Source organism: Delphinus delphis, chromosome 6 (assembly GCF_949987515.2).
Source record: "Delphinus delphis chromosome 6, mDelDel1.2, whole genome shotgun sequence".
Lineage (NCBI taxonomy): Eukaryota > Metazoa > Chordata > Mammalia > Artiodactyla > Delphinidae > Delphinus > Delphinus delphis.
In genome coordinates, this window is record NC_082688.1 from 54,966,155 (window position 1) to 54,991,329 (window position 25,175).

General features: G+C 41.6%; 1 protein-coding gene across 1 annotated transcript in view; it reads right to left on the bottom strand.

Moving 5' to 3' along the window:
- Positions 1-25,175, bottom strand: part of SPATA6L (spermatogenesis associated 6 like) — a 62,744-nt gene continuing 37,569 nt past the window's right edge. Inside the window, exons 7-14 of the mRNA XM_060013443.1 lie at positions 21,770-21,847; positions 19,081-19,320; positions 16,901-17,003; positions 14,148-14,182; positions 13,207-13,403; positions 7,118-7,211; positions 5,919-6,021; positions 1-1,890 (exon numbers count right to left, since the gene is read on the bottom strand). Of these exons, the coding sequence (XP_059869426.1) occupies positions 5,932-6,021; positions 7,118-7,211; positions 13,207-13,403; positions 14,148-14,182; positions 16,901-17,003; positions 19,081-19,320; positions 21,770-21,847 (837 nt within the window). The 3' untranslated portion in view covers positions 1-1,890; positions 5,919-5,931. The remainder of the gene's footprint in view (positions 1,891-5,918; positions 6,022-7,117; positions 7,212-13,206; positions 13,404-14,147; positions 14,183-16,900; positions 17,004-19,080; positions 19,321-21,769; positions 21,848-25,175) is intronic.

Genomic DNA, 25,175 nt, shown 5'->3' on the forward strand with positions numbered 1-25,175 from the left:
TTTAATGACACAGATCTTCCCAAAGTAATCCCCAATAAGTCACAAAATTATTCACATTTTTATATATTCCAAAAGCAAAATCCTGCTGCAATCCTGGCCCCAATGTAAGTCCTCAAAACTGAAATAATTCCTTGAGAAATAAAAAGATAAAATAGGAATAACTTAAACAATAGAGTTAGCAGATCAGAAAGTGAGCAAAAGGCAGATTGATTTGCGAAAGAAAAAAAAAAGGACTTTAAATAAGAATGGGCATTTAAGATCTTATCCCTAAGTTGAATTAAGGAGTTATGCTCAAACCATAAAAAAAGAAAAAAAGGACAATGAGTGTCACAGTGGGTATCTGAACAATAACTGCCACCGGATACCAATTCATTAGAACTGATTTCCTTCAGCTGCTTATATCCTTCCTAAGTGGCCCTTTTCTGAGAACTCTACCATAGTCTTAATGTAATACAGTATTTTTTATTATTGATGACTACTTAGACCTCAAAATAACAAACTGACAACTATAGTTTCAGACACACTGAGAACATACAAGCAGGTGTAATTTAAGCATATTGTCTGTCTTTCAAAGGTGGAATACTTGTTGTGATATATACCTTTATTAGGCTGAAATTCTGAGAAGGGATAAATGAATTTTGTTTTATTTTGGCTTTTGGACTTTTTTTCTCCTTTAATTTTAAATTTCGTTTTCTTAATTTACCTAATGAACCAATTCCTGTGGTAATAATGAGAAAAGGAAACTTGATTCTCACTGAATCTTGTAAAAACTGAAAGGGTTTTAGGGCATGGTAGAGGAAAATGCTCAGGATATAGCATGAAGGAAAGACAAAGGTTTCCATTTTCAAGCCCTCTCTTCTCTGGGTCTGTAGACCCATGAAGACAAATGTCCACTTCAATCCACCCCCATCCTCTTCTTGATCCTCAAACTGGGTAACCATTTCATAAAGGCACCCTTCTACTAATTTTAAATCTGGTTTTGACAGTCATTTCTGCCAAACTTAGTGTAGTTATTTCAGAAAAATATTTGAAGGTTTTGTTCCTCATATAAATTTATTTAAGAATTGTTGGAAAAAAGGAGGGGTAGGTGACAGAAGGAGTGGTTTAAACAACAAACAAAAGAAATTAGCCTCCTCTTACAAATGTAGCATGGAAATTAAACCTTTAAAGCAAGACCTGAATTCTCCAGAAGTAATGCTCCCTCTTCCTAGGTTTTCAGTTGATATCATGTAAATCAAGCCTAACACTAAAAAGCAAACAACCACAAAAAAACAGATTTACCAAAAATGGAAAATCAGGTGACAGTCTTTTTCTAGAGGATATATCAGTTTATTCCTCTAGATAGCAGCTTCCTCGAGCTTATGGAAAATGTAAGAGGAAAGGGAAAGAACAGGAAGGGACAGGAAGGAACGGGAAGGAAAAGGAAGGGAAGGGAAGGGAAATAGGTAGAGGTGGGGGAGGGGTGAGGACAAGCGGGAAGGAGGAAAAAATGAGGAAGGAGGGAAAGAAAAGAACTTTTCAAGAACACATCCACTGCCCAAAATGAGGAACACCTGAAAAGGCATCTTGACATCTTCATCAGAATTTTAAGAAGCGCTTTCCAAATGAAAAAGCACCTGCCACCCAACTATTATTTTCGTTTTCAAGCTCAAAACAAGCATACAAACAAACTAAAACACAAATTTTCCAGCTTGACAAGAAAACTTGAGCCCCAAAGAGCAGACACTTTAATCAATGGCTCTTACCTGGGTACAAAAGACTGGGTGGGTACAGGTTTGAGTTAACGGGGGTTAGACACTGGTGCTTTGATACACGGGACAAAAATTGTTGTTCAGTTGGCTTGATGAGTGAGCTCTTCATGATGCTCCTCCAGCTTTCATTCAGTCTCCCCTGTGAAATGTGAAGACACTTCATACACTACATGTGGTACCGAGAAAAAGGCCATCAATAAACACAACCAAGGAGAAGAAGATGGTTTCCCTCTATCCAAATCTTGGCATGTAGCTCTACGTGTAGGAATGAGGCAATGTTAGGTTAGCAAGACAAACACTTGTGTGACCTTGGGCAAGTTACCTGGCCTCTTTGTATACTATCAGGATGATGACAAGCAGAGTATCTACCTCTTAGTGTTACTCTGAGGAGCTAGTACAGTCCTTGGCACATAGTAAATGTGCAGAAACTGCTAGGTGTTATTGAGCTGAACTGTTAAACATGACCAAATCAATTCTATTCCATGGAACAATTATTTTTCAGAGTGGAGGGTGTCAGTATAGGATTTGGGGGTGTTCTGAGTCCCCCATTCTCAAGACATTTGCAGCCTACTGCAGAGATTCTCGGTGCTAAATGTGCATTAGAATCTCCTGAAGAACCTTTATAGAAATACCGATGCCAGGCACCACCCACAGAGATTCCAATTAAGTTGGTCCAGAGTGTGACCTGGGCATCAGTATTTTTCAGCACCCCCAGGTGATTCTAATGCTCATTGAGGATTGCTGACCCAGGAATCTGCCATGTGATTTGGGTGTATGGCCACTGCCTGTGTGGTCTGTCTGTTAGACTCTGACAGGACCAGGAGCCCCTGGGATGAAGGAAGGTGTGTCATTATCCATGTGTCAATCACCACAAACCATCAAATGACAAATCCCTCCGAAGCTGGTGAGCAAATCAGAGAGGGAGGGCCTCGAGGTTGGAGCTTGGCATCTGTAGGCTGGTTTGCTTTTTGCTTTGGTTGTAAGGGAGGTGAAGGGGCCCCGTGGGAGGAAGTAAAATGGCTCCTGCCTGCCCAGCAGAGACGGTAAGGTTGGAAGCCACAGCAGCCCCTCCCTTTGGAGCTGGAGGCCTAGGGAGCTGTGACAGAATCAGAAATCAGCATTTTAATTCACTGTTGTCCTTTTTCTTTCCTTTTCTTGGTTTATTTCCTTTTTGCTATTCTTTCATTTTAGAAAAGGTTTTGTGCTACAGTTCTTGTCTGTGTCTGAGGACGTCTGGGCCTGGGTTCTTTGCCCTTCCTCAAGTTGGGAGCATTACAAGTGGACCAGCTCCCGCTGCAGGCTGGCCATGGCGGCGGCAGCTGGGATCACAGGAGCTGCTCACAGGGATGGGAGGGTCGGTGGGCCAGAGCTGGTGCCATCTGCTCAGTCTCACATCCCTTTGCAGAGACCTCCCTCCAGTCCTCTGCCCTCTTTTTGGGAGAGTTTTCATAAGGAAAACCAACTACAATACAAGGCTGAAGGAATGAAGTCCTTAGTGGAGGCATGTGGAGGGGCAGAAGGCAGAGGGCCTGAGTCTGCCTGAGGGACCAGCAGGTTTCACAGAGGAGGCCTTGTAAGCCCAACCTTGAAAGTGGAATCTCAGTGAGCACACGCCAGACGTGGGCAATCAGCTCTTGATAAGGACGGTGACATCGAGGCAATCACACCTCACAGGAGAACTAGGGATAACGGGTGTGTGCGTGTGTGTGTGTGTGTGTGTGTGTGTGTGTGTGTGCACGCTTATGGGACTTTTTTAATGGTAAAATTCATATAACCTAAAATTCACCATCTTAAAGTATACAAAGGATCATCTGTTTCACACCAAAAGTATCAAGGCCAAACCATCCTGAGTAAGGAGAAACAGGTGTATTCCAACCCCTTCGACCCATCTCTTCCACACATTCCCTGGTCAGACAATTGGACTCATTGTTTCTGGTCCAAGCATCCCTAACTTAATCCCTAAGTGCTAAGAATCTACTTTTTCATTTCCCCTGGATCTTGAGGTCACCAGAAAACCAGGAAAGGGAAAGATGATGAACAGTGAAAGAGCAGAAGTGCAGAAGGGAAGGACAAGCACTGGTGCTGTAAGCAGGAGAGTCCTTGAGAAAAGCAGGGCAGGGGACATGGAGTGGAAACTCACTGGGTCTTCTGCTGAATGCTCCTCTCTGTTGCTGTCTACCCAACCCATAGGCATGACGGTCCCATTTTAGCTGCTTGACCTTGCTTGTTTGGATCTTCCCTGGATTCACTGAGACAGCTTCATTCTACTAAATGCCCTGTTTGCTTAAGATGAGTCAAAGTCACCTGGGTTCTTTACAACCATGAAAACTTTCACTGACAGTCCTCCAGGACCCCTGCCTGACCAGGAATCCATGACCCAAATTGGGACAGGAAGAGAATGGTATGGAGAGCTTTCATAGAAGGCCTATGAGCATATTCCAAACCACTGAGTAGGAACTCATGTTACAAAGGAAACCTATTTACTAAGACGGATTTTTTTTTCTTACCTTCTATCTCCTCACATCAGGGTCCACATATCTGCCCGTTCAGGGCTTTATGTAACTTGATGTTAGCCATGTTGAAATTCAACACAATTTGGCATTTGGTAATTACGTGGGCCACATTCCCTAAGTGGTAATTAAGTGGGCTGTGTTCCGTATAAACACCTAATAAATGCCTAGATGACTATTTTGGCAACCGGAGATTATGTGGCCCAGAAGCCATCCCTTCATCTACCAAGCAGAACGTTCTAAGGTAGAAGCCTGCAAAGTGGGAAATTACTGAGCTGTCCTCCACATTCCTCTGTGCTGAAGGCGGGAAATCCTGGCCAGCCCTGGGCAAGGCGATGTGTGCCCTAAAGCATGAATGACCCTCAAACCAGAATTTCAGGAGCCTGAGGACAGTGAAAACCTAGCACATCATCCCACACTCCTTTATTGTTTAAAAAGATTCGTTAATTATCTTGATGTTGCTAGAATGAGGGACTACATGATACAACACCATAGGACTCTCTGGGGGATGTTCAAGGGCAATGTCCACCGATTCTGCTTAGGTTCCAAAGGGCTCTGCTCTTTCTCCCCAGGGTTCTCCTATCACACACTCCAGTTTTGGAGAACAATGGAATGTAATGGTTAAAAGCCAGATCACCTGGCTTCAGACAGCAGCTGAGCCATTCACTAGCCATGTTACCTTGAGCAAGGCACTTAACCTCCCCTTGCCTCAGTTTCCCTATCTGTGAAATGGAACTGGTGATAGTACCTACTTCACAGAGTTGTTGTGATAATTAAATATTAGTTCATTTAATACAAGTGAAGTATTCGGGCCAGTTCCTGGCACTCAGGAAGCACTTAAAAAGGAAGAGCTATTCTTATGCTGGGCCTGGGTAGGAAGGGAAAGAAGAGAAAACCTGAGAAATGACGACAGCCCTCAAAATGTCGAACTTCTTACCACACACCTGAATTCAAGAGTTGCCTCATCACCTCGTTCAACAGCCTCCCACAAAAAAATATTTACTGAGCACCAACCGCAGTGGAAGGTCATCTGATGCAAGGGTGGCGACAGGGTGGTGGAGGGAAGGAAGGCTCTTGTTCAGGGCACACATCTGGCATGTGTGGTTCAGTTCACCTAAGTTAAATGGGATCCCACTGTAATTCCGGCTGTAAAATAGTGAGCAGGACGGCAGAGTCCCTGACCTCGGGACGGTGTCATTCAAGTAGAAGGAGCAGACTTTTAAGCAATCAACCCACATAAAAATATAACAACAAACTGTGTCATACTGTATGAAAGAAAACTGCAGAGGGCTAAAAAGGTGTACCTCAGAGCAGGAGGGGGTGTCATGGAAAGTCATGAGACCCGAAAGGTAAAGAGAAGTGACCCATACAGGGTCAGAAAGAAGTATTCCAGTCAGAGAGCACATGCAAAGGCCCCACAGCCGGAAGGAGCCTGTGTTTGAGGAGCTGAAAGAGGGACCATTAGGTAAGGGGGTAGGGGGAGCATACAAGAGGCAAGACTGCTGGCAGACCCGCATATGTGCTGTCTGAAGGAAGAATGTGGCTCTTATCTCCTCCTTGACTCCTGTCCGCCACATTTTCTAGGTACTTTATATGGTAGCAGGAAGCTGAAATTATTTGAGCAAATCAACAAGAAGCACTTAAGCTGCTTACTTACACAGGACAGCAGTTTAAAAATATCTCTGTTTATGCACCGGATATTTCTTCAGAGGGTAGTTTGGTCTTTGAAGGATATTCTTTACTTCAGAGATGGAGTCTTCCTATATAACAAAAACAAATCCAGCAATTGCATTACTCATAATGTAATACAGATCAAGGATATCTGGATGTGTAGTTTTGCATTTAAGAGGTCTATGAATCCCATATATGCCGTATATATTGTGTTCATGATACATGTGTGTATATAGATACTATTTCTTTTTTCCCCCTCCCTCCTTCCCTTTATCGCTCTTTCTTTCTTTCCTCTTCCTTCTTCTCTCCCAAGCCCCCTCCCTCTTCCCTTTCTTCCTTTTCTTCTTTTTACATTTTAAAGGGATTCCCTTACTTGAAAAAACTACGAATTAACAAAGCAAAGCAAATGACTTTGCAGACAGGCCGTAAAGTAATCCACGACCCTGGTGATTAGGGGAATCAATATTCATTTAAATAATTCATTTAAATGCCAGCATTTAAATAAGTCAAGATGACCAATTCAACTACATGGTATAGTTAAATCCAACCAGAGGGGGCACTGTCAACCTTCCACTTGAATTTTTTTGAACTGGTGACAGGTCACAGCTAATGGCTGTACATCTGCAGTAGACAAAGTGCTGGGTTTATCTATCTATGGATCAGAAACACTCCCCTCACCCCCATAAAAGTCAAACAGTGAAAAACACCTTATTCACTTTGAGGAAAACTTTTTTCCATGTTGTGAGCTCATGCAGACCACACACGTCCCTAGATTCTTCCCTGGACAGGGATTCCTGTCCAGAGCAGAAGGAAATGTGCTTCGGGCCAGTTACACTGTCTTCTCTAAGTTCTTTGACAGGACAACGCTCCCTCTTGCTGTAGGACCTCTGCTTGATGTGTGCTGTTCTCCAAAGTAGCTGCTATTCATCACTCGTAGCTACTACTCATCACTCAGATTGAAGCTCCACTGTCTCTTCCTCAGGGAAGCCTGCCCTGACTGCCAACCAAGTCCAATACTCCTTTTCATACACTCTCAGGATACCATGTAACCTCCTTGATGAGCATCACAATTTTACATTTATTTCTGTGGTTACTTGATTAATGTCTGTCTCCCCTGCTAGACTGTGAGACCCAGTCCCCATATTATTTTGTCAGCAAAGATCTAATTCCATCAGAAGCCCTGACCTTGTTTAGGTGTTGCTGAGATCTGTGGGACGTCAGACGACTGCAGACCCTTTCATGGATCTTCTTCCACATGGACTGGGACCCAGGGTGGAACCTGCTCAACAGAGTAAACAGGGTGGAGTATTATGCAGCTGATAAAAGGACACTTAGAGTGCATAACAATAAGGGTCGATATTTATAACTTAAAGGTGAGAAAAAAAGCAGCAACATGCAAAACAGTGTGCATAGCATGGTTTCAATGTCTTTATTAAGCCTAGGTATAGGAAAAGCACTGGGAATAAAAACAACCAAGATGTTAAAAGTGGTGTGTGTCAGGGTGTGTGACTCTTTTCTTCTTTGTAATTTACTGTGTATTTTAGATATTTCTCTAAAGAACAAATCCTGCTTTTACTTTTAAAACATGTAACCCCAAAATTTTTAATACAAAATTTAATCCCAACTTTTCTACCAGGGGTTTTTTATGTGTCATTTACTTTAGGCCACCCAGACCCAAACTTAACCACAGATCTTTCAGTGTCTTTCAGTTCCTCAAACAGGCTGCATTTTCTCCCTTCCATAGGCACTTGCCAGCACTGCTCCCTCGGGTAGAATGCTGCCACCCCCAAGCCCCATCCCCGCTCATGTTGAGTCCTACCCACCTTCAGAGCTCAATTCAGTTACTGATTTCTCAGGAAGATCCTTCCTGAGCCCCTTCCTGTAGAGCAATGGTCCCCAACCTTTTTGGCACCAGGGACCAGATTTGTGGAAGACACTTTTTGGCACTGGGGTTGGGTGGGGGGGAGTTCAAGCGGTAATGCGAGCGACGGGGAGCGGCAGATGAAGCTTCGCTTGCTAGCCCGCCACTCACCTCCTGCTGTGCGGCCCGGTTCCTAACAGGCCATGGACTGCCACCATGGACTGGTACCGGTCCGTGGCCTGGGGGGGTTGGGGACCCCTGCTGTAGAGGGAGCCGGCTTCCCTATTTCATGCACTTGGAATCCATTTACCTCTCATTCATAGCACTTCCCCCAGTGGACATTTTGTCATTATTTGGTTAATGTCTGTCTCTCCTCCTAGACTGAAATTGGGACTGAGCCTCTTGGGCTAATAGCTCATCTCAGGGCTTTGAATACCACAGTAGGAATTTAATACATATTTCTTGAGTGACTGAATTCATCCACTCATTCATTCATTTTGGGGAGGGAAGTGAGTACCAATTCTTAAGTTGAGGCAGAATTTGCAGTTTGATTATGAAAAGCACAGATATTGTTTTCTTAAAATGCCTAAAACTTTTAGCAATTTGGATAAAATCGTTCTCTTTAACTTATATACAGTAAACACTGGAAATGACAGAAACATGTGAGAATCAATCCAGTTGTTGTTATGGCCACCACACTAATGAGTCCCTGTGCAGTTGCCCCTCTGCTTGGTTTGGGACCCACATCCAGGCCACCCATCCTGGCTCCCTGTAACAAGCATGTACCCTCTGGTTTCCAGGGAGACAAGACCAAGAGAATGACTGGATCTACACAAATCCATTACCAACCCAGGAAAATGACTCACAGCAAATGAACGAACCACCTAAAGCACTGCCCATGTTTAAGAAAAGGCCAGGTACATCATTTCTACACTCCTCTAAGAATTTTTAAGATGAAGGAATAGAAATATTTTGAAGCTATAAATAAAATTGGCATTTAAAAATAGCCACCAAATGGACACTGCAAATGCTTTTTCATTGGTCTTGAGTAACCAGTGCCAGAATTATCCATACACTTGTTACCCTTATTACTATATACAATCAACACTATATTTGAAGACCTCTGAGAATGATGAGTCAACAGGCAAGAGCAGTGCTCTGCCTTGATTATGGCCTTCTCCTTGTGCAGTGGGACAACTGCGGATGGATGCTGAACTGAGGATGGATGCTGAAGGGATGTGACTCTATCCGGACACTGGAGCTAGGGAACCGGCTTGAGAGTGTTTCTCCCACGTTTGGGACTACCATTTCCCATGCTGCTAGTTAAAAGGGTTTTCCACTTCCTCCATTAAAACCTTGGGCTGATTCTCACTCCAAAACTTTCCTCGCATCTCATCCTTGCAAACTTGGCCCTTGCTGATTTCAGTATTAAGTCAGCAGAAACTCAAAAGGTATTTCTCATGCACTTCTGTGATCTGAGCAGAGGGAGACTGGTCCCAGTGGCTCATGTGAAAAGAACGGTGAGTGAGGCAGAGCCTAAGCACTAGTAGTGAAACTACGCCCCTTATGGTTGACTACCAGAAATTCTTGAGCTTGACTTACAGAAGATAAGGAAGCAGCTTGTTAAAAACCCCTCTTCTTACAAACTGCCTTTACTGATTAAGCTTGCTTTAGTTGTTTTTATTCTTTTTTCCTTTCTTTATTTGCATACCCTCCAAGCTTCACATAGCCTAGGGTAATATATCACAAGACTTCTTAACCGTCCCTATAGATAAAGCCTCTGACATCACAGGTCACTATAGTAATGGTGGGCTTAAGTTGTTTTACAAGAACGTGGAGTTGGATCCTGTCTAGTTCAAGCTGGCTAAGACTGGTTGGGATAACTAACCCTAAAACTGTGTCTGCACAGTTATCTGATGAACAATTTTTTGACTTCAGAGGGCCAAAAACTCCACCCTCAGATCATGCTAAGTACCTCCATTTTTGAACATGCATCCCATGAAGAAGCATGTAACCCAGATATGCCTGGGCGAAGTACCGATTACTTCACCTTTTCTCTACCCCCAATCACATTTCCTCATGCCTAAGACCACCCTGCTTCTTTATTCCATAAATATCTCAAGCCCCTTGCCTTTGGGGAGGTGGAGCTGAGACTTGTTCTCCCATCTCCTTACTTGGCTGCGTTGTGAATAAACTTTCTCTTCACCTCAGCATTTGGCTTGCTGTGCATAGGGCAAACGAACCTGGTTCGATAACAGTAACACCTAATGTTCCAAGGGCTACCTCTGTGAGGTCAACGGGGAATGGATTCTTCCACAGGGTCTACACTGAGGTCAATGGGGAATGGATTCTTCCCCAAGGATACAAAGGGATATCCTTTACTCAAAACAGCTGCCTTAAAATTATTATCTTCAGTGCCACTTCCCTGGAGGTTAAGGTGACAAGCTCTCCTGGATGCCTGGAACTAAGAGGTTTCCCACAGTGCAGGACTTTCAGCACTATAACCAGGACAGTCTTGGGCAAACCAGATAGCCTTTGTGTGACCATGTTATACTTTGTCACCTTATTTACAAATTCATAGTTTGATTAGTTCCAAACTTATCAGTTTAGAGTGACTTTGGACAGAGAATTTGCTGACTCACCAGAGATAAATGATTAAAACTCTGGTCTGCAGCCAAAGTCATCATTCTACAGTCAACTGTGCTAATTCCTGTGAATGACTTGCAAAAGCTCCCCACTGCCTTCCAACTGAGCCCAAATTCCTTAGCTTGGTTTCCACAGTCCCCCTCAGACCCTCAGCCTTGGCACCCACTTTTCCCCAAGGCTGCTCTAACTTTTAGAACCTGACAGCACCCCCTGCCTTCTCACCTCCCATCCCTCCCTTCCATTAACTATCACAATCCAATCCCCTCCCCTCTGGGCCCCCATGAAAATGCCACCTCCTCCATAAAACATTCCAGAGTACTTTCTTCTCCTTTATACTCTGATAACATTTGGTCTGTACTGTTCTCAAAGTTCTGCCTTGTAGAAAACTCTCTGTGTACATTTTTTTTTTAACATCCTCTGCAAGTTCTCAGAGATCAGAAGAAATGTCTTAAATGTTAGCATTTCTATTCCAGGACTAGCAGGGTGACTATCAATCCTGTTTTCCTTCTGAGGCACTGTTTTTTTCCCTTGTGTCAGCAAGTATTTATTGAATGTCTACTAAGTGCCATGAATTGGTAACTGATTCTTCATGTGTCTTTTTTTTTAATTGAGGTATAATTGGTGAGGCACACTTTTAATCACAGAGATACTACATTCCCCTCCACACACCCAGTACTAATCTCAAGGATTCTGACTCAATATGAGGCAATTCTTCAGTGAGCCAGAGTTGAGAATTACTGTCCTGCTGCATAAAGATACTCAGGAAAGACTGGTTGAATGAATGCATAAACCATCTAACAAATTTATTTAAAAAGAAACGAGGCCTTCCTAGATCTCCTTCCTAATGGAATTAACCTCCTCTTGCTCTGCCTTTCCCCTACATTTCAATTATACTTCTGTTAAGTGCACATCATAATCCATCTCAAATTTAGTGACATGGGGGTATGCCTGCCACCCCGTCTAGTGTGTGAGCCACTGGGAAGCCAGGACGTGTCACGATCACATACACTGCACATAATAGGTTCTCAATAAATGGATGCTCAATTCAGTCCCTCAGAAAAGCTTGCTATGCTGATTATAAGGAGTTTGGGTGATGTACGAAAACAAGGCACATGGGCAAAATCCATGAGCTTCTTCCAGTTCTGGCAGCAAAGAAGCACTTTGGGCTGCAAGAGGATGGATCTTTGATCACTAAACCCCTTTTACAGATGAGGAAACTAAGGTCTAAAAGGCTGAGTACTTGTGTGAGATCACATAGCACTTGGAGACAGGTTGAGCAGAGCTCAAGTGTCCTGACTACCACCAGTTGAAGGTTCCTCCCCTTCTCTGTTTAAAATAAATTCTAAGTCTTTACATCTGGGGTAACCCCCTACCTGCTCTGTCCACCTGTTAAGCTGCAGGCTGGTAGAAAGAGAAGAAGCCAGAAGAGAAGGGAGACCAGGCCCAGAGACGGGTGTAAATGTGTCTCTCACCACCTGTCTCTGGGAGCCACGGCCAATTTTTAAAAATCTATGTTGTGTTATTTTCTTCCAATACAGTAACTAATCAAGGACTCACCATTACTTAGTATATTTTATCAAAACATTTTACTTGGTTTCCTCAAGTCCATTTTAATATAAAGGTATTCTATCATTTCTGAAAAATGTCTAAGAATGCATTGTCACTTTCTTATAATTCCTACTAAAATTTCAGTGCCACTTTTGTTCTGGGATATTTACTACAAGTCTCTTTGTTAGCAACTGTATTATTTTTATGTGGAGATTTCTTATTCTCATCACTAACAATGCAGGGAAAAGCAGGCCGGCCTATCTTTTTTTTTTTTTTTTTTTGTGGTACGCGGGCCTCTCACTGTTGTGGCCTCTCCCGTTGCGGAGCACAGGCTCCAGTCGCGCAGGCTCAGCGGCCATGGCTCACGGGCCCAGCCACTCCGCGGCATGTGGGATCTTCCCGGACCGGGGCATGAACCTGTGTCCCCTGCATCGGCAGGCGGACTCTCAACCACTGCACCACCAGGGAAGCCCAAGACTGGCCTATCTTTCATTCAAAACAACTATCTTAAAACTATTATCTTTTGTGCTACTTCACTGGAGTTGTGACCAACTGTCCTGGTTTGCCTGGGACCAAGAAGTTTCCCAGAATGCAGGATTGTCAGGGTTAAAATTAGGACAGTCTGGAGCAAACCGGATGGTTAGTCACATCAGCTGGGAGCGCAGTTTGGAAAATAAAGTTTCCTGCTCTCAATCTCTGGCCTGCCCTCCAGACATAGGCAATTGTGGGTTTGTGTGTGTGTGTGTGTGACAATAATATAAACAAGCCAACAAACCATGTCTAGAAAAAGAGAAAGAAAATACACCCACATATTAATCATGCTTGTCTTTGGGTGGCAGGACTATAGGTGATTTTTTTTTCACTCCTTTTCATTTGTCTATAATTTCTAAACTTTCGATAGTGAGTTCTTTTATACTGGTGAAACCAAAAGCTTGAGTTCTAAAATTTATGACCGATAATAATGGATAGATAAATAGTACCTATGCCAAGTTAGCTGTCTGTCCCATTTTCAACAAGCATTCTGAGATATGCTTTCCAGGGTAAGAGAAAAGTCTCAATTCTTACTTTTGGGATTATTTTTCAAGGAATAATAATTTTTCATATCAAGGTGTCCCCAGCTGAATATTCCTAAGGAAGCAAACTGATGAAGTGACCTGACTTTACTCCTGCCAGACCACAAGGCACTCTTCTAGCAAAGAGATGGGTGCTTGCTGCTGACCTTTCTCGGAGAAGGGGCTGATCCAGAAGAGGGCTGGGAGTTCTGGAGTGTTGGGAGGTGGCAAATGAAGTTTCCCAGTGGAAATCGGCATCCCCTTGATGACTGTAACTGGCCGAGGGCTTTCCAAACTTACTTGAATCTAACGATAATGGTGATTCATTCCTTAAAACAATCCGTTCATCTGGCTCTTTGATAACCTGAGTGACAATGTGCATTAATCGTTAGTTGTAGTTTTTGCTTTGGTTTGCTTAATTTAGAGCTGGGGGCCGGGTGGGACAGGGAAGAGAACTGGGGGCAAGATGATAGAATACCTGCCGCAGGGATCTCCTGCAAATAAAAGAGGGGTGGGAATAGAGAAGACTAGAGACAAAATGCTCAGCAGTCAAGGGCAAGGAAAGATAACCAAAATTCTGTACATTTGGCATATATTCACAAGCCAAAATCAACTCATGCTCTGAGCTTTGGTTTGTGAGGATTGGAGATTATTGGGCTTGGGAAAGACATAATTTTTTAGATGAAATATTTAACTGCTATGGCAAAGGAAGCTCAGTGTACTCCATTTTCTTTGCATATATCCATTCTCATGTTGTAACATGGAAGTCTGCACCTTCACGTGAATAAACCAATCAAACTTTAAGAACAAGTGATTTACCATCGCATATAAAAAGGTACTCGACTAGAGAAAAAGTAATGAAAATCCCTACTGATAGAGTAGATATTGGGCCTACATACACCCTCACTGGTGATTCATCCTACAAATGAAAAGAGTTTATGTGAGGGGAATAAACCAACTAAAGCAAAGCAACTCAAGTTAAACTACAGGAATTCCATAAGCAGCATTAGCTAGAAATATACTTTCCACCACTCATGGGAGAAAGCACAATAATTGACATTAGACAGCTGGAAATAAATCAGTTTACAAATGCTACTTCTAAAATTACCTTTACGTTAGCTGCAAGGCTGTCAAGAGAAGAAGCTAGAAGAAAGAGGAACAGGTGTTTCAATGACTCATTATTACCAGTTACCCCTAAAGCTGCTGTTACACTTATTCCACAGCAGTACAAAAATATTACACAATGAATGAATTATCAGAGAACTTAAATGCTCCCTTGTAAATTATACCATCACCTTTAAGTCTTCCTGAAGTCACAGCAATTTATCTATTAGTTTTACTGTCCTCTTGAGGTCAACAATGAGGTTATATTAAGGACAGCATGTATGGATACAGGAAGAGTAAACGGGAGTCTAAAGTGAAGCAATAACTTCAGTAGCCCTTGGGCAGCCTGGAAAACTCTTATTTGCCCAGGTGCCCAGGGCCTAAAAGAAAGCCATTTGGCTCAATGTAAAATTCATACCCTCTGCCTCTTCTGGCATTCCCTTTATATTTGGTTTACATAAAATCCTACTTATGCAGAAACTCTTGAGTGTACTTGTCCAAGGTAGATACAAAAATGAATACATAAGAGCTTGGAAAAACAACACAGCAAAAGTGTAAATCATTATGATTACCCAAGTAATCATAATAAGTAAATAGACCTAATGCCAGAGAATGGTAAGAATTACTAGAAGTAATACATACAGATAAAACCAAGAATAAATGGGATTTTTCCAGGTTCAAAATGCTTTTGAAATGAGTATTTGCAAGACTATGCTAAGGCCACTGTGGCTTCCCCCAGCATGACTGGGGCTTAGGCAGTGACAGGGGTCTGCTGATTCCCCAATGCCACTGGCAATAAGAAGGAAGATATAAAAAGGGATTTTTAAAAGCATGCTAATTGTCATATCCTCTGGGCATGCACATAGGTGTGTGGGCATCTTGTCCTAGAAGCTCTCTTCCACCCAACTCCCAGCTGAGCAGGGAATTGGTAATGCTTAGCCCCTTTTCAGCTATAACCATAAATCTGCCTTGTTGCCTAGGAACCCCCTTGCTACTGATTTTTGAACACTCCCTTTCACGGGGAGTTTGCCCTTGTTTCCTAGCTTCTCAAAGTGTAGTCCATGGACCAGCTGCATCGGTATCACCCGGAAGCTTGTTAGAAAAGAGGGATTCCAGGCCCCACCCCAGCCTTAGGGAATCAGAATCTGCACTTTAACAAGATCCCCAGGTGATTCGAATGCACACCGACGTTTGAGAAGCACTGCTTTATTCTACCTTAGGCCTGAATGAATGAGCTGACAGGTGACCTAAGGAAAAGTCTGGCTTGGAAGCTACAGGGATTCCAAGGATCTGAGCCCCGAGGTCTGAACTTCTTCTCTAAATGTAAGTACACCAAAAACTTGGTGTGTGACCTGTACACACTCTGTAACCTCTCTGGAACCTTAGTTGTCCACCTGCCAGGATTAAGAAAGACAAAGGCTGAGACCAATGTGATATATGAGTCCCGTTGTAATTGAGCTAGCATTAAGCCCAAATGTCCTCCCTGGGAAAGGACATTTCCTGTTGCTTGATTTCACAGTAATGGGGAAGACAGTGCTGCTTTTATGGGCTACATGGGTGATTTTCAATCCAAAGGACTTAAATGTCAGAGGTGATGAAGCACTTTCTGCTTCAAACCCTGTCTTCTGTCCTTGGTTTGCTGCTGTAGAACAGTCACAGTGATTCAAGGACACCGGCTTGAGTTACCACAAGAGAATGTGCAGCCCCTTAAAAGTATAAACCTTTCAGCCTAACATAGGAAACCCTGTTGTCAGGGATGGTACAGGTCCAGTCTCACCAAGAGTCAAGAGAATGGGCCACCACCATCCCTTTCTAGCCTAAGAATTTTTATTAATTCAGGAATAGTTGAAATTCACTGCCCTGACCTTCAGTATTGACATGGTTCATGTATTTCAATCATAAAGTAAAGGCCTCCCAGGGAGGCCTTAACCCAGTGCCTCTCAGTGTGTGATCCAGGGGCCTCCCCATGGGTCTCTAAGACCTTTCAGGAGCTCTGCAAGATCAGAACTGTTCTCCTATTAATATTAATCTCTTTTTCACTCTCTTTCTCTCACAACTGTATAATGGAGTTTTCCAAAAGCTACATGATATGTCATGATGTCACCACTCTGATGGTTAATGGAATGTGTGCTTGTATATTCTTGTATTTTACAAATTTCTCAGTTTTAATTTCTAACACTAAATATTGATAGATATCATCTGCATACACAAAGTTCATTGGGGTCTTCAATAATACTTAATGCAAAAGGGTACTGAAATCTAAACATTTGAGATCCCCTGCCTTAACCTCACTGCTTCAGACAAATTGCCTCTCCTCCTTTGCTGACATGGAATCTTGTAAAGTAAGTGTTGCATCTCCTGATCTCCGACAATCCCCTGCTGCTTCCTATCCAGAGAAATGGAGAGTCCTGTATGTTAGCTATCAGTGGTGCCTTAGCAAGAAGATTCCACCAGGACAAGGTGCTCCCTGCTTTTCCAGCCCAGCCAGGGAACAACCACAGCTAGAGCACGCTCAGTGGTCACACTACTCAGAGCAGTCTCCTTCAACAGCTAGGGGAACTCTGAAACAGCTTCTCAGCTGACTCTGCTCATGGGAACTCCCTCCCTGGAAACTCCACAGCGGGAGGGCACCTGAGAATTAGGCCCTGAATTTCCAAAGAAACATGTGATTCCTCAGAATGAAGAAGACTTAGAGGTAGGTAGAATGCATTCGTTCCCATGGGGAAACTGTATAGGAATAACAAGAAACTCAAGTACCTCTTCTCACTGGAAATGGAAAGTTTGAAAAGTCAGATTTTCTTCTAGACTTCTGGGAATGATGCTCTGAACTGTTCTCACCAAAGGGCTTTGCACTGTCCACCTGAAAGGAAAGGAAAGGAATGAGACTTGAACCCACTGTAGCTTGTATTACCCTCTCCTCATTACCTGTAATGCCTTTCTTCCCCTCAGTCACAGTCATGCAGGTGAGAAAAGAGGTTGGGAACAGATTAAATCACAGTCTCCAAGTATATAAAATGTTATACCCAATAGGGAAACCTGTCTGTCCCTACCTTCACTGAGGTTAGAACACGAAGACATGGCCTAGCACTAGGCACAACTCATATTCTAACCACTGGTAAGGCTCCAGCCCAGAAAACAGCAAGTGACATTTACTTCACATTCTTTTAGAACCAGACAGAGTTTCATGTTCCTAAACAGTCTGAGCAGTACTGGCCTAGGTGTGGTCCTCCCTGAAGACAAGGGATTTTCACAAGGCGACATTTCAGCCTTCCACATCCCCTTCCAGTCTGAGTGTCTATATTCTTGAAAAAAAAGAATAGTGGTGACTGTATTATTTTACTTAAGGTAACCGTATTTTCCTACACTGGACAACATGCCAAAATACTTGAAATAGAGACTCTTCCAGAATATGTACGACATAGAGTTGCTGGAGTTTCTTTGTAACATTGTTTATTTCTGTTTTTTTTTTTTTTTAAATTTCAAGAAAGCATGTTATAATATTACTCTTCAATCTACTTCAAGAAATACTTTGATTAGAATTTACAATCTTGACAACATCAGGTCCTCTACATTTTAATGCTGCTACTTAAACTTCAGATATCAGGAAATCTGGCTAAATAAAAGAGCACTTAGGAAAGAGCTTGGCACATTAGTAAAGACTGTATAAGAATTTGTTAAATAAAAGTATCAAGCAAGTTTTAATTCCCTAAGAAACCTTCCAAGATTTTAAGCTTATTTAGCCCATAATGGCATACACTAAAGTTGTATTTTATAAAAATTTATGTCAAATGTTATAAATCAGACTCAGTAAACTCAATTCAGCAATATTTGTATGAAGCCACGTTTAAAGAGTGATTGCTGGATTTTGCCAGACATTTTTACCCAGGTCACCATGAAGAAAACAGCTATCCTGTACTTTCTAGCCAAACAACGTCTCTGTTCTACCTACAAACCAACTCTATATCCAGTCATCTCAAAAGCACCTTGCCTTTGAGATTTACCATGCTTCATTTCTTGTGTCTAATGCACAAACATCATCATTAAGTCAAATTATCAACTTGACAATAATATCAATAGTTAACATTCTGAAGAATAAGTCATGAACTAGAATGTGGAATGGTATTCATGAAAAATATGAACTAATACTGGAAGTGTTTTTAATGTAATATTAACTGTAAACATCAAGAAACAAATCGGTATATACAGTATAATTACAACTTTGTGGGAAAAAATAAGGCATTATGAATACCAAAAAAAGGCAAAAGAAAATGTATCAAATTAAACAATGATTTTATTATTCTGGTGAACCTGTGGGCAATTTTTGTCTTGAACTCTTCTACATTTTCCTTTACTTTTATAGTAGTCAAAAAATCTTGAGACTATGAGAACAAGTGTGATTGAATTTGCCTACTATTTCCTGAGGGCTAAATCTAAAATAACTTTAATTAAGGGCTTTGACTGTGGCACATCATTGCATCTTCCTGCAGACATATGTTTCCTGCTCTTAAAAGTGTGGCCATTAAGCAACGACCTCACTAAGAAAACTCAAACCAGTTTTCTTAAAACAGATGAGGCTTTGGTTTCAGATTGGTACAGAGTATATGCCAGCCTTTGATATGCATCTTCTACCACTGACAGTTCATTGATTTTTCTGGACAGTGGCAGGTTATCATATGTAGATAACACTCTCTATTAATAATTTTCAGAAATTAAAAATAGGGATGGCAGACATTTACTAAGCAAGTCTTCTGCATAAGACATCTTTCCTGACAATGACTCTAGGAAGTGAACATAATTTAATCATAGCTGTCATTCAATTGGAGTTTCCTCTATTTACTTACTTACCCATTTGTTTTCATGGTCCAACCTTCCTTTATTCCACCCTCATTCACACCCTCACCATTCCAAAGGACTGTGAAAAATAATTTGAGGCTCACATGTCTTACTACAAATGGAGGTTTGCTTTCTCCAGGTATTTTGAAACTATCTCCAAGATTCAGTTGAGCTGGCTGGTCCTGAAAGAAACGCCTGGTGAAATATGGAGAGGTCGGCCGGGACTGCATGCCTTGGGGCAGTCTGTCGAGATTACTCTCCCTTGGTTTCATCTTTATACTACTTAAGGGGAATTTTGGTCCATTTGATGTGGATAAAGGCCTTCGTGACTCACATCCTTCTTCCTGAAAACCCAAAAAAGAAACAATATTTTTAAAGAAGAAAACTCAATCAGAATATAACTGTGTTTAATTGAACTTTAACTAAGGTAGAAGACTGAACATCTCAGATTTATAAAACATGAACTTAAGGAAGGGCATTTTAAAATTTTTCTTCAGGTCAGGTTAGTATCACTAGTATATTTCAACTATTAGCAGTGAGATTTATTTGCATTATGAGACAGTTGGAAAGTATCAGATACCCCCACCCCCACCCCATCATAGACAGATGATTGACAGATGTAGAAATATAGTGAGTGAGAGAGAGAGAGAGAGAGAGAGAGAGAGAATTTGGCATAAACTTGGGTCCAGCAATTTCACTTCAAGGAATTTATTATAAGGAAATAATTATGGCTATATGTATAGCTACAGAAATTCTTAGAACACTTCAAAAATTAGAAACCAACTATATTGGTGAGTAAGCACTTTCCTTTCAGCTCCAAACCCACCTTTCTACACTCAGCTTTATGATACTGGACCTGGCACTCTGCAAACCCCCTTCGGTTTTTCCAGCTGTTTTGTTAGGCTCCACCACTAGAGGGCGCTAGAGGGAGACCGTAAGACTAGAGGAGGAGGAAAGGACTGGGGACTTCCAGTTTTGCATTCTGTTCTTGTCAGCATCACCCCAGCAACCATTCTTCACCTTGACAGCAGCAAATGGCTCCAGTTCATAGTTTTTTCCTATCATAATCCAAAACCAGCCTCACAGCACCAGGTGGCCAGAGAGCCCCTTGCTCAGAGATTTGAGTCTAGCCCCACAGGATCCTTCCTCCAAGCTCCTGGGACAGCAGCAATGAGCAGTGTCCCTCCTTAGAGATCTGAGTCCCAGCTCATCAGAGTCTCCCCTCTGAAATCATGAGGAAACACCCAGGAGAGCAGCCCCTCCCCGCATGTCTGGGTGCCCTTTCTATGGGGTTTCTTCCTCCAATTTCTATGTTCTTGATGATCCAACCTCTTCCCTTTGGTCCCGCAACGCTAGAGGTGGAAGCTGCTTCCTGTAGTTACTATCTCCATCACTTCACTGTTCCCCTTTTCCTTTCAGTCCTCCAACCCTTGTTTAGCCCTCTTTTTTTTTTACATTAAATCTTTCTGTTAAAGTAACAGGTATGGTTTGTTTTCCAGACTGGACCCTGACTAATATATCAGCTTAGTACCCAACAACAGAAAAATGAATTGCCAAAAATTATGGTACTTCTGTACAATGGCATGGTATGAAGCCATGAAAAATTGCCTGGCTTAAGCATACTTAAGGACATGAGAACACGTTCATGACATTCAAAGTGAAAATATGATATGAAATAATATCATATTATTGTAGTATGGTCCTAATCTTCTAAAATTAAAACAATATGTGTATGTGTGTGTGTGTACAGAAGAATATATTCAAAAAAGTAGTCATGCTCATCTCTAGATAGTAAGAATAACAGGTTATTTTTATTTTGTCCTTTTTCTTATCTGTATTTTCTAATTGTATAAAATAAATGGGATACTTTTGTTATAGGAAAACAATGAAAGCTATAATTTTTAAAAGTTAACACTTAAAAAAGTTAATATAGGAAGACCTATATTAGGAGATTAAAACAAGATTAAAATGGTGGAGTAGAAGAAAAAGAATAATAAACTGAAAGATCACTGTGCACACTTAAACAGATTGGAGAAAACAGTGGGTAAATAAGGAGAGACTAAAAAGCAGCTATTGCCTTCCTGAAAATTAACCACTGGCTTCCCATTTATGAGTTATGGTGCCCAGGGGACCGATGGACTTGCACAGATTAGTGACCCTTCTCATTCAGTACCTCTTAACCCAAAGCCCACATTTTCAAGGCATTTTCTAGGACTCCAGGTGAGGTCTACAAACTATATTCATTAACTCTCTATATCATTTTAGAAACGATTTTACACGGTTGCAAAATTATGGACAATAATGTAAAACAAAAACAGAAAGAAATCAGGGTGAAGGGGAAATTAGGGCTGAACAAGAGAGTAAAATGAAGGTAGTGCTCATGGATGCCCCAAGACCCTCACTGTTACCAAAGGTGGCCCACAAATACAACTCTGAGCTTCAGCCTCAGCACAGGAAAGAAGGAAACACTACTGTTGATAAAATCAAGAGTAAAAGTCATGGAACAACAACAACAAAACCTAACTAAACGACACATCAAGCTTGTGATTGTAGCTTCTGGATCATTCTGTTCCACCAATTATGCCATGATGAATACATGCCAAACATACTCACTCTAATGTGACAGGCTGAACAAACAGTTTAACTATGGAAATTCAAACCTAGTAATAAGTTTCCAGGTTTCTGTTTGTCCAGTTGCATCTAAACTTGGTAAACCGAGTTTAGGCTGAAATTCTTTAAATTTGTGGAGAAAATTTCTATCATTTCTATCACTGGATTCTCGATTATACTTACAAGAAATCTGTGTCTATGCAGAAACACACGTTCTCTGATGGCTGTCCTCGTAGAAAACTCTATTTTGGGAGCAATGCCCTGAAAATAAAACAGCATAAAAGAAACAAATAAAATGGAAAGAGGGTCTTTGCTCATCCTATACTAACTTGAAATCATCCGAGAACCTGAATGCTCTTTTCTGTAGTTGGCATAATCTACACACATTATCTAAAATACGTACATAATGAATATATATACAGTGAAATATTATTCAGCCTTTCAAAAGAAGATCCTGCCATTTGTGACAACATAGAAGAAAACAGAGGACCCTATATTAAGTGAAATAAACCAGACACAGAAAGGCAAATACTGCATGTCTCACTTATATGTGCAATCTGAAACAAACTCATAGAAACAGCTAATAGAAAGCTGGTTGCCAGGAGCTGGAGGATGGGGGAAATGGGGAGATGTTAGAGGATACAAAGTTTCAGTTAGGCAAGATGAACATATTCTAGAAGTGGAATGTACAGCAATGTGACAACAGTTAACAATACTATATTTTATATTTGAAATCTTCTAAATGGGTGGATGTTAAGTATTTTCACCACAAAAAAGAAAAGAAACAACAGTTTACAATGTTAAATGATGGATATGTTAATTAGCTTGATTGTGGGAATTCCCTGGCAGTCCAGTGGTTAGGACTTGGCACTTTCACTGTCGGGGCCCAGGTTCCATCCCTGGTCAGGGAACTAAGATCCCACAAGCCACACAGCACGGCCGAAAAAAAAAAAGAAAAAAAAATTAGCTTGATTGTGGCAATTATTTTACAATGTATATACAAAAATAAAGGTGTATACCTTAAATATATACAGGTTTTGTCAATTATACACCAACAAAGCTGAAAATAAAATACATACATAATAAGAATAGCTAAACACATATAATACTACATATTATGTGCCAGAGCCCAACCAAAGGGCTTTGCATATATTAACTCATCTAACCCTCACAACAACCCTGTGAGGTTGGTCCCAGTAGTATCTCCACTTTGTAGATGTGTGAGCTAAGGTACAAAGAATTTAAGCAACTTGTCCAGCTAGTACTAGCAGAGCTGGTAATTGAATCCAGGCATTGCAACTTGTGTCCCCGCAGTTAGCTACTCTATTTAAAACACTGGACCATGGAACTGAATGAGATTACCTAGGGGGAGGGATGGATAGAAGTTCTCCTTCCCTACCTACCTGCTTTGAAAACATGCTTTATATCTCATACAAAATATTTATACTCATTTCCAAACTCTTCATTTTGTTTCATTGATCAATACTTCTTTTTCTGCTCGGTACCATCCTATCTAAAACATGGTGATACATACATATATATATATACATACATACACATATATATATACATACAGATACATATACCCTATCCTACTTAATTCTCATAGTGCTATAAGGAAAGCACAGTTATTAACGTCAACCCACTTTATAAATGATAAAACTGAGAACTGGACAAAAACCTGAAACAACTCTAATGTTCTTCATAGGTGAATAAACTATGGTATATCTATATAATGGAATCTACTCAGTAATAACAAGGAACAAGTTACTGATACACACAACTACATGGATGAATCTTAAAAACATTGTTCTACGTGAAAGAAGCCAGTCTTGAGTCGTTACAGACTATATGATTCCATTTATGTGGCATTCTCAAGAGGAAACAAAGTTTTAATGACGGAGAACAGATTAGTGGATTATGGCGGAGGATGTGTCTATAAAGAGACAGCATGAGGCAGATTTGGGGAGTGATGGAACTGTTCTGTATCCTGATTATGATGGTGGTTTCACAAATCTATACATGTGTTAAATTCATAGAACTGTGTATCAAAAAAAGTCAATTTTACTGTATATTTAAAAAATACAATTATTTTTCTTTAAAAAAAACTGAGGCAGAAAGAGATATTAAGCAATTTTCCCAAGGTCATATGTCTTGTAAATGTCAAAACAGGGATAGGACTTGGAGCTGAATTACACTGTCTCCAATTGACCCCATCCAGTCACCTGCAGCCCCTCTGAACATGACCCTTTGCTCTCCTCTCCCCCAGAGAACACCGCCAGGCCAGGTACCCCTTTGTTCTGGGGGCACTTTACCTTCCTTCTTGTTGCCCATCCAAATCCTACCTGTCTCTTGAAGCCTGGCCTAACCCTCTCCCCTCCAGGCACACCCATAGTGACTTCTCCCTCCAGTTGCTAACAGCTTATTTCACTTATATAACATACTCCAAGTACCTGCAAGAAGAATTTGCATCGGCCGAAGCCCCAGAGGGAAAAGGAACCAACATGCACTGCATGTTTAGACAGGTACCGTGCTCCTAGAGGCTTTCACATGTGCGATCTCATTTAATCCTCATACAACCTGTGTAGTAGACAATTATATCCCACTTTAAATGTGAGGGAACAGGCTTGAAGAGGTTAGTCTGTCCAATGTCACACAGCTGGGGATTAGTAGAGCCAAGAGTTGAAACTGTTGGACAGCAAAAACCATCCTCTTTCCATTACCTCATGCTACCTCTCAGGGGGCTTCATGGGTGAACTAGTCAGCGCGATTCCTGTGCATTCATTCATTCCGATGCACATTCAGTCCTGTACATTCATCTTGTCTACAGAACAGGTCCTCACAGGCACAACCTACCTCCTCAGCTCCCCCTCCTCTTTTTTTTTTTTTTTTTTTTTTTTGCCTCTAGAATGCACAGTACGCCCATAACAGTGTTAGGCCCGGACTGGTGACTCAAGATTTCTGGGCTTATAAACACAAGAGCCCAGTTGCTGCACAGAGTTGAATAATTGGGGCGGGGTGGGGGGCGGCAGGGAGGTCGTGTTCCATAAAGAATGCACAATAACATGGCCGGCACAGCCTCACCTCCAGTTATCAAGACTGCCCACATGAAGAAGAGGGTGGGGGAAGGGGAATTTCGGGGTCCACAGCACCACTGGTGGAAATCCAAAACCTCATGGGTGCACGAAGCCCCAGGTCCCCAGCGGCCCAGCTGCCTGAGCCTGAACAAGTTATCTCTTAAGCCACAGACTGGTATAGTCTTCTTAATGCCTCATGGAGAAGTAGTATTAACCCTTGAATGACAGTTTAATAAAATATAACAGCTCACATTATTGTGCACTTAACTATATACCAGATATTATGCTAAAGAGTATACATACATTACCTCATTTAACTCTCCTAATAACCCTATAAGGGAAGAACTATTACCAGTCCCATTTTACAGATGAAGAAACTAAGCTACATGGAGATTAAGTAATTTACCCAAAATCACACAGTCATTCAGTGACAAAACTGGGCTTGAACCCAGACCACCTGAGTCCACATGTAACCGCTATACATGCAGCTCCACTTTGCCTAGAGAAGAGGA